The sequence below is a fragment of the Seriola lalandi genome, unplaced genomic scaffold (assembly GCF_002814215.2).
Source record: "Seriola lalandi dorsalis isolate HSWRI2012SDOR001 ecotype SW California unplaced genomic scaffold, Sedor1 jcf7180002054282, whole genome shotgun sequence".
Lineage (NCBI taxonomy): Eukaryota > Metazoa > Chordata > Actinopteri > Carangiformes > Carangidae > Seriola > Seriola lalandi.
Window position 1 is genome coordinate 134,674 of NW_019524835.1, and position 9,742 is coordinate 144,415.

The 9,742-nt window shown below is 45.2% G+C and overlaps 1 protein-coding gene across 1 annotated transcript; it reads left to right on the top strand.

Annotated features, from left to right (window-relative positions):
• The first annotated feature begins 2,018 nt into the window (after positions 1-2,018).
• LOC147819154 (uncharacterized) lies at positions 2,019-5,783 on the top strand. Its single transcript, XM_087173829.1, has 5 exons — positions 2,019-2,048; positions 2,402-3,496; positions 3,618-3,833; positions 5,300-5,461; positions 5,721-5,783. Exons 1-5 carry the CDS (start codon positions 2,019-2,021, stop codon positions 5,781-5,783), a joined length of 1,566 nt encoding a protein of 521 aa, XP_087029955.1.
• Positions 5,784-9,742: the final 3,959 nt, after the last annotated feature.

Sequence of the window (9,742 nt, forward strand, 5' to 3'; positions counted from 1 at the left end):
CCTCCCCCTCCTCTCCTCCTCTCCCCGCAGACACATGTCCACACAGCAACTTGCCAACCCCACCCAGAACCGAACACACATTGCATTCACACACACACACACACACACACACACACTTCGGTCTCCACGTCTGCGCCAAGCCCAGATCATCAACACAATGGCTGTTCCCCTTCGCAATAAAAGGGGGATTTGAATGAAATCCTAAACTGTGGTGCACCACATAGGAAGTGTCTTGACCCACTGTCAGAAGGAATAAAACTTGTCTGCTCAGATATCTCGACGCACATGCAAAACAAAACGGCCCCCCTCCCGCTCTGCTCCCAGGGTGGGACGACACCTTCGGGTTTCTCTCAAAGTCACACGGACTCACGGGAAGCTGCTTTATTAGTCAGGCTTCCATCCCCGGTAGCACTGAAGAAAATATGAAGCTGAATATGAGCAACCATCCAGACTGCGGTTTCCCTTTAGTTCATTTTGTTATGACCAGCTTTCCAAGCTGGAATAACTGCTGGCTATCACATGTCAACATCCGTCTCCTCATCCCCATAAAATTAAGTGATTCGGAGTTTGTTTCCTGTTGTTGGTTCAGATTACGGTTGTAATGAGAGTCAGTGTCGTTTGCGCGGCGGCGGAGTGAAAGCCCACATTTTCTGTCATCACTTGATGCAATTATTTTCATGCGGACGACAGTTCAAATGCCATCTTTACTTCACCTGGCCAAATGAAACACACTAATGGAGTAAAAAGCTCCAGAGGGTGGAGTAACACACTCCAAACGTTGCTCTGAGAGTGCGCTGAAGCTTTCCCACATGGCACCCCCTCACAACCTGACACCTTCCTGCAGAGACTAAATGAGTGGCCAGTTATTATCATAGAACAGGAACCAAATCTTGTTATGATTCGTGTTTGCGAGGTGATGCTTGGATAAACACGGCTTGAAAAGGATTTTGGATGAAGAGTTTCTGTGGGAATAAAATGCTAAAGTGTTGCCAGCACATTACAGTAAATGACACTGCATGGGAATGAAAAATGCAGACATGTTACATAACTTCTGGTAAAGTTTGTACTTTTAACTCCAGCCTGCTTCAAAAGGGTAATCGTGTTTTGCCATGCTGGTTTGAGTGAGAGGGATAAATACTGCTGGATGTTTTTTCTTTTCTCTAAATGTCAAAATATCAGCTGCACCAGCTGAGATTAAAATTTGAGTAGTGTTAATGCCTTGCACTCTTTGTTAACCCTTTGATTCCAGCCAGGAATCTCTGCTGCCCATTGAAGATAATTGTCTGTAAATATTTTAAAGGGCCTGTATTTTACACTTTTACAGAGTTTAATTTGAAGTGTTGGTATTCATAAAAAAGATATATTTGTGGTTTTAAGAACCAAAAAACATCTAAATGTAGTTTTACATCTCCTCCCTCAGGATTCTCTCTTGAGCTCTAGTCGGCGAGCCACTTCAGAAGAGAGGCTCAGATCCTCTCTTCTGATTGGCTGACTGTTTTCTGAGTGATTGAATAAAAACATAGAAGATTTCAGGTAAACACTCGGAGAAATGAGATCCTGCGTCCATCTCCTTGACTCTAGCACACTCTTGCATCCACTGGACTTAAATTTTATTATACCACTCACTGTAGGATTTCTTTTCGATTGATGATTATTTATTATCAACTGTTATTATTATTATTATTATTATTATTATTATCATCAACAATGAGCTAATGGACACATGAATTTCCCCTGAGGGATAAATAAGATAAAGTATCTATCTATCTATCTATCAATCAAGTCCAGGTCATGTGACCCAGCCAACACTCTGGGTTGCCATGATGTCGTCACATTCCGAACCCCATTGTGATGTCTTATGGAACTTTGTTATGTATCAAAGCCAAAAGGAATTTCAGGCAGTTCCAATGTATCTGTATATACAAGCGCAGGAGCACAAGAAGATCATTCCACTTCGACCACACCCACGAGAACAGCACTATAAATATAACGCTATTAGGATTTCTGTGTACGGCGAAATGGAGAACGTTAGCACTTGGAGAAATGAGGTAAGACTTTCTAAGCAGAAAACACTAGTCAGTAGATCACTGCACTATTGTGCCGTACAATATAATTTCATGTGATTACACTCAAAGTTTTGAGAATTTTAACAAGGAGGGAAAATGTATTGATGGAAGAAAAATTCATTTGGTTTCATGAAAATGATGTAATTTATTGTTGGTTAAAGCCACTGAATAAAAATAGTTTTACAGTGTCTTTAAAAGCAGATGTACGTAAATGGCTAAAATTCATTCAGCTGTGTGCAAAAGAAGAAAGAGCTCCTGTTTCTTTTTGTGTATCCAAAGTTAGGATGGGACTGTATTTTTACTTGTTGCATGTGCTGTGTGTTTGTGTCTTTCAGTCACCTGGACGAGAGCAGCCTCGGGATGCTGCCCCAAAAAAACCCCTTCATCAAAGTAAGATGCTGCAGGCCCTCAGACGGGCCCTTCTGGATGCCAAGAGGCAAAACCAAGAACTGGAAGCAGAAAATGCAGCTCTGAAGCAAGAGGCAGCGACCAAGGTCGTCAGCTGGGAAGAAGAGAAGAAGAGGCTCCTGGAAGAGAAGGAGTCGTTACAGTCAAATCTGCTCATGGCCCAAAGTGAAAAGGTCAGCATGAGTAAGATAGTAGAGTCAGAAAGAGCGGCAAAGAAACACCTGGAGGCAGAGATCAAAGAGAAGGACAACCGAATGAGAAAGGAGGAGAGAGAGGTCCGCTCCTTGAAGGAACGCCTGTGTTTGCAACAAGCAGAGAAAGAGAAATTCAAAGTCCAGTGGATGCAAGAGTGTGCTAGAGTCCAGGAGATGGACGCTGGCTTTGACCAAAGTATAATCCAGTTCACTGCAGCGTGGGAGAGCCGGCTGGCTGCCAGGGAGCGTAGGGCGGTCGCCGAGCTCAAAGCGCTGCAGGAGAGCTGCGAAAAGAGGGTCGCACACATCGACCGGGAACGAGAGGAGGCCAGGGCTGAAAACCTGGTCCTGGTAGAACTAAATCTTAAGTACCAGGCCACCATCAAAACCATCAACTCTGAGATCCAGCGCAAAGAGACTGAGTGGCAAAAAGATAACAAGAGCCTGGAGGAGACGCTCAGGTGTGAGATGTCAAGAAAGGAGGAGGAGCTGCAGGAGCAGAATAGAAAAATCACCCAGGAACGAGACGAAGCCGTCGCCAGTGCCAGGGCTGAAAACATGGTCCTGGTAGACCAAAATCTTAAGTACCTGGCCAATATGAAAACTGCTGAGGCTGAGATCCAGCACAAAGAGACTGAGAGGCAGAAAGACATCAGCGCCCTGCAGGAGAAGCTCAGGTGTGAGCTGACCAGAAAGGAGGAGGAGCTGCAGGAGCAGAGAAGACTAACAGAGGAGAGCTGGCTCACCAGGCAGGCGGACTGGATGAAGAAGGCCAGCGGCACGGAGGAGGAGATCCAGCGCCTCATTTTGCAGAATGTGGAGCTGCAGGTACGCCACATCAACCCATCGCTTTGATTGGAATTCTAACTTGTTAGATTGTAAATTTCTTCCAGATTGAACCTTTGAAAGAGAAAATACTGCAACATGTGCTGTGTCTGCATCTTTTCAGGAGCTCGCATTAAAGTCAGACAAAGACAAAGCCAAGATCAGAAAGAAGGAGGAAAAGAGGCTGAAGAAGGAGAGGAAGGAGAAGAAAGAGCAGGAGAAGAAAGAGGAGATGGAGAGAGAGAAGAAGGAGAGGAAAGCGATGAAGGAGAAAAAGGAGAAAGAGAGGATGGAGACGAAGGAGCGGAAGAAGAGAGAGAAGGAAAAGGAGACGAGAGAGGCGACATTCTTTTAACTCCTCCAACCCTCTCCCTCACCCACCTCCCAACACCCCCCCACACACACACACCTTTTACCCCATTACCCCTCCATCCTCTTAACCCCTTTCACCCCTCCCTCTCCCTCACCCACCCCACTACCCCCCCTTACCCCTCTATTCTCTTTACCCCGTTCACCCCTCCTTATCCTCTCTCCTATCTTTTCTCTCCCTCAACCCTCACCCCCTAACCTTTAAACATCCCCCCTTTACCCCTCAATCCTCTTACCCCCTTCACCCCTCACTCTCCCCTCTTTCCTGTCTCATCTTTTCTCTCCCTCAACCTTCACCCCTTAACCTTTAAACATTCCCCCTTTTAAAATGAAAAATAATTAAATATAAAAAATAACGGTCCTTCATTTTCATCTTGACACAATATGTAGTGATTGTGGAGTCTGTAGGTTTTACTGCAGCTGATGCTTTTCATACAGCAAACACCATCAAGTCATTAACATTCAGCCTGACAGGAGCACACATTCACAAAGGTTGCACAATTCCTCCAATTTTGTTATTTTAACAACAGAAAGACGCATTTGCACACAGTCATAGACAGATGTGTCAGTCAGTCAGTCAGTCAGTCAGTCAGTCAGTCAGTCAGGGACGTTCACCATTATAGGGCTGGCCCTGCTGCTGCGGTTCCAGCTAAAAATGTAATATCATCTTTAAAGGTCCCATATAGTATAAAGGCAGATGTCCACGTCTTCTTTGATTAAGGATCAGGTCTAGGTTTTTTATTAATACTGTGAAACTATCAAAGCGCTCGGCCACTAGAGCTCCAGAGAGAATCCTGAGAGAGGAGATGTAAAACTACATTTAGATGGTTTTTGGTTCTTAAAACCACAAATATATCTTTTTATGAATATCAACACTTCAATTTAAACACTGTAAAAGAGAATATGAAGTGAGTTTTAGAGTTTTAGAGTTAACGTGAGGATAAGATTTGACACGAATTGGCCTGGGATGATGCAAACCGATGAGAGCTGAAAATGTTTCAATATTGAGAGAAAATGTTTACGTGTGTTCCAGTTCTGCTTCATAAACTAACGGAGACAAGAGGAAAAAAGGAGACTGTGTGGGAGTTTGTGGCGAGTTCTGAGCTCAGTCACGGGCCGAGCTGAACACGACACACACCCTCTGCAGGCACGGGTGATGTCTCTGCAGCTAGCTAGCTTGGCCATTGGCTGTGCGATGGTCAAAGTCACATGAAAATCTTCTGTCTGAACACACCTTCAGGAGAAGAGGTTCAACATTTGACACAAAAAGCATCAGTCAGGTGTCAAGCTGCAAATGGTTAAAAGTAAGACAATTCCAGACCAGTGCTTTTCTCAGCCCAAGTAAATTACACAAGACCATAGATTTCCCAGACTGCCGCCATTCATCATTGCAGACACACTCCATCACACTCAGTGACGCTTCTTTCTGGTGTTTAGCGAAGAGGCTTCAACTTAGTCTGGGCTTCTGTCCTCCACACAGAGGCCTATCGACACCGTTTGGAAGCGCGGATGATCGATGAGCTACTGCGTCATTCCCCAGAGTACGTCAGAACTGTCACCGTGCGCCTCGTGCCAAGCCCGCCGACGTCCAAACACAATGTGATGCATCCGTCATTGAGCCAGATCTTTTCCCCGGACAAGAGGATCTGAGCCCAAGTTAGAGGGCGGTACATTTTCCCCTTGCTCTAATCCCAGCTACAGCCATGAACCATCAGCTGCTATCCCAACCTAGGCCACATAGAAACCAAAGCCTTGTGTATTTCATCCCAAAGCCAGGCCTGTCTAATTTAGCTCACTTTATCACCCCGGTAATCAGACCACTGCTCCTACACAGAACAAGATGTCCTGTTCCTTCCAGATTTACGCCAACACTCTGTCCAGTCCGGTGTATCTCAACGGGTCCCGGCTCCTGGGTCAGTAGAGACCGACATGTTTCTACCTTATGTCCAGGGAACCTCTTGTTGTCTCGGTCCTGAGCTGGCAGCCGCAGCATGTCTGGGAGGGGTAGCGGAGGAGCTGCAGGATGAGAGACATCCACACAAACGCAAACCAGATGGAGGGATAGAGCGATGGATGAGTAGGGAGGAGAGCCTGAGTCATCATCTCTCTCTCTCTCTCTCTTCCTCTCATTCTGTTTGTTTGAGAGGAGACGATGTGTACTGTGTTTGTCATTTCAATTGATTGGTCAAAGCTATTAGAATTGGTTCAGCTACGCAACAATTTCTGTTATTTATTCTTGCACAAACAAACATATGTTTGCAACCTCTTATCCTCTGCTCACGTTCAGCTTCTTCAGGTCCCCGTCAGTCGCTTGGATGCTTGATGGAAGTATTTCAATGCACTTTGTCTCTTTCAGTTCGAGGAGGTTGTCGTATATTTGTGATTGATTATTGGGATTTTGTGCTTTATAAATGAAAGTGAGTCGACTCTTGTCTTTTCTTTAGTCAATCAAGTTTGCATTTGTACCATTACGTCTTTGAGTAGCAGAGAATTGATGTTTCAACCATTAGTCAGTATTACTTTATCCTTTTATGGCTTTTAGCGAGTTTCCATGCCGACCAGCTGCCCTGAGCCCTGACCTGAGCAATCAGACTACCATTTGTGCATATTATCACGACATCATTTCTATTTTTGTCTAATTAGTTGAGCTACTCCACAATCTTTCCAAACTCCCACCTTGTACCTGCAGAAGCACCACTAAGAGGTACAACTACCCGTGATCTGAAATCACTGACGTAGACCTGGACTAGCTTAGCCATAAATATGAAAGTCACTGACGTCTCCAACCCTGTCTCCTGGAAAAATTAAGTTTCCATAAAACTAAATTGCAACAGCAAAAACAAGTTGTAGGAAACGTAATCGCTGGCTGGGTTATGTTCGGCAGCAACATATTTTCTAAATGAATGAAGCGCTACATTTATTAAAGCCAGCGGAGTCAGTAGGAGGTGGCTGGGGTGACGGCAGCATACAGCACACCATTATCACTCCAGAATCCCATCTGGGCAACAAAAGCTCTCTGGTTGGTTGGTTAGGGAAAATATGGTGGTTTTGGTTAAATGTAGATAAACACATTGAAGATTGTCTGAAGTCACTGTGAACTTGTTTTCTGTATTAAACCAGACCATGATCTGTCAGTATCACGTTTATTTGCAACTTACACAAATATGTAAATTCACATTACCGAATTAAACTTAATCTGGTTAACACCAACAAAACATATTTTCCGCTGCGGTTTAAATGTACAGGAACGTAGTTTTTAGGAGATACGGGTTGTATTTCTGATACCTTGTATGTGATCAGTATTTTCGAGTCACTGTTAACAGCACATGTAACAGTCCCTGTATTGATATGTTGCACAAATCAGATCCTGAGCCACTGAGCTGACATGGCCCTTGTACTCACTCACATTTCCATGACAACAAGTAAATCTTGCGTCATTCACGTCTGAGACAACTGTCGAAGCTTTGGCAGCTTTTTCATGGACAACAACAAGATACAACAATGAAAAGAGCCAAATCGCTGACACCACTGGAACTTGGGGAGACGCCTCATTTCAGGAGTAACTTCGATGATAGGCTACACCATGACTGAGATGTGTTTGAAACACGTGTTGTTAATGTTTGTATGGTTTTCTTTATAAAAAAACAAAAATCACTGTCAGTTCATGTAGGTATTGGCTGGTATCAGTTCTGGCGGGAAGGCCTGTGGTGTGAGCCGTCATATTTTCCCTTCTCCTCTCCTGTCTTTTCTTCTTCTGACACACAGTTTTCATTTCTCCTCCACCCAGAGAAGAAGGAGGCAGACGGAGGCAGGTACAGGACTGCGCTGCGCAACGCCACTCCATTTGTCACACTCTCCTCCATCCTCCTAAATCTATCAGCGCACAGGCCAAGAGAGGCTGAGGGCTGCAGCGGTCCACATACAGACCCATACGCTTCACCTCGGAGAGAGTTAAGGAGTGACAGAGAGTCCGGGGCTGAATTGAAAGAGAAGAAGTGAAAAATAACAAGAAACATGACAGCTCTGATGTCATTCACCATTAGAAACCATTAGTGAGTTTGAATGTTCCATTGAACGGTTTTAAGTCAGTGTAGTGTGGGTGAAAGCCCATTGACATCTTACTATCACCCCATAAGTAACTTCACACACACTTGCGTGGATATTTAGTGGTAAATTGGGAGTAATGAAGCAGAAGTGGGGTCACAGTAGCTCTTTGACGAGCGTAGCCTCCACTACACCTACAGAATCCCACGTGAACACACAGCACATACACGGGCCATCACTCCGCCGCCACCTTAGCAGCCGATGGCGTGATGTCGTCAGCAGTGGCCCATCCTGTTTTTCCCTTGGCAGTTGTGTTTGGTGTGTCAGGCTGAGGTGGCGCTGACCTGAGGAATGAAAGATGAAAGAGAGAGGGTGAAAAGAGAAATGAGGAGGGCTGCAGGAGAAGACAGACGCGCACACAGAGGCCTGTCACCGCCTCCACGCGGCACTATTTCCAACCACTTGACCACTCAGGATTTCTCCCTTCTTTCCATCCAACTTACCTGTGACTCTCTCGTCTTATTCTGCACTGCTTTGAACGTAGCTGTATTTCTTTTCGTTCTTTTTGAATTGAAATGTGGAAAAGAGAGAAATTAAAAATCTCAGTTCTGTTCATTTGTTTTCATGCTGTGGTTTCAGGGAGACAAGAGGAAGCCAAGCCCTGACTTAAACTGCATCTGACTGGCCAGTGGGACCGCTCATCCCGCCATCCCTGCTCTCTTTCATCACTCCTGACAATCACGGCTGGTTACATGGACCATTTGAGGTAAATGAGTTGCACAATAGACAGAGAGACAATTTCACCATGGACAACAATAACAAACAGTCAGGGAGTCTGGCTTGATTTGCAACAGTCAAGGCACATTGGCATTCACGCATTTAGCTCTTTGTTGATGTGTGTATGCTAAAAGGAGGGCGCTGCAAAACAAAACAGTTATCCAAAACTGATCAGTGGTTCCAGTCCAACCGGTCCTTGATGAAGGCTTCTGACAACATTGTCCATGTTGCATGCAGCTCCTGAATGCAGAAAACATGCTACATTCGTTTTAACCTTTTACTACCAGCTTAGAACTCACATATAACTTTCCTTGATTGCAAGTACCGCTGGTGCCGATACGGTCCATATTGGGATGATAACAGTTTCCTGATGTGCTGAGTTCATGTGCTGACTTTGATGCAAAAATTCTACAGCTGCCACTTCACTTTTGAGGCAGTTATTTGTACCTTTTGCTAATGCTACATAGCTAACGTTAGCATTAACAGCTGTTTACATATCAGTCAGAAAAGAAACACCTTGTTTTACAAACCGGGTTCAATGCACAGCAGACTATACAACTAAAGCCAGGTAGACCACAGGTGCTGCTGTGTTAAGAAAACCTAATGGCTGGCACCATACGGGTGCAGGGGAGCAGATGTGGGTCACCTTGGGCTCAGATTCACATCCAGAACCGGCACCAAGACCAGAGCAAGCTGAGCAGAGCGGAGCCCAGCAGATATGCAAGCAGCCTGCCAGGACCGCAGCCCAGCCAGGGAGCTTTATAGGAGCTGGGTCTGGTTATAATAGGAGGGAGAGGGAGGATAGGGGGAGTATGGTAGGGTGGAGGAGTTGGACAGCGGGGGTTATGTTTCCATGCCCCTGTGAGTGTGGATGATCCAAAACCCCATGTCTGTAAATGTCAGAGTTAGGAAGCATAATCCAAGTCTGAAATCTCTATAAGCTGTCCTGTAAGAAGCAGTAAACCCAGACTCCAATGGAACTGAGATCTTTATCAAACCATGGACCAACACACTGTGCTGCAAAAGGCGCTGCTGCGCCACAGTGGCTGCTTTTGTGCG

Excerpts from the sequence above, each read along its gene's own strand:
- LOC147819154 (XM_087173829.1), top strand. The coding sequence starts at position 2,019 with ATGGAGAACGTTAGCACTTGGAGAAATGAG. Across the intron at positions 3,497-3,617 it reads TGCAGAATGTGGAGCTGCAG|GAGCTCGCATTAAAGTCAGA; the intron begins GTACGCCACATC and ends GCATCTTTTCAG. Across the intron at positions 5,462-5,720 it reads CGCCGACGTCCAAACACAAT|ATTTACGCCAACACTCTGTC; the intron begins GTGATGCATCCG and ends TGTTCCTTCCAG.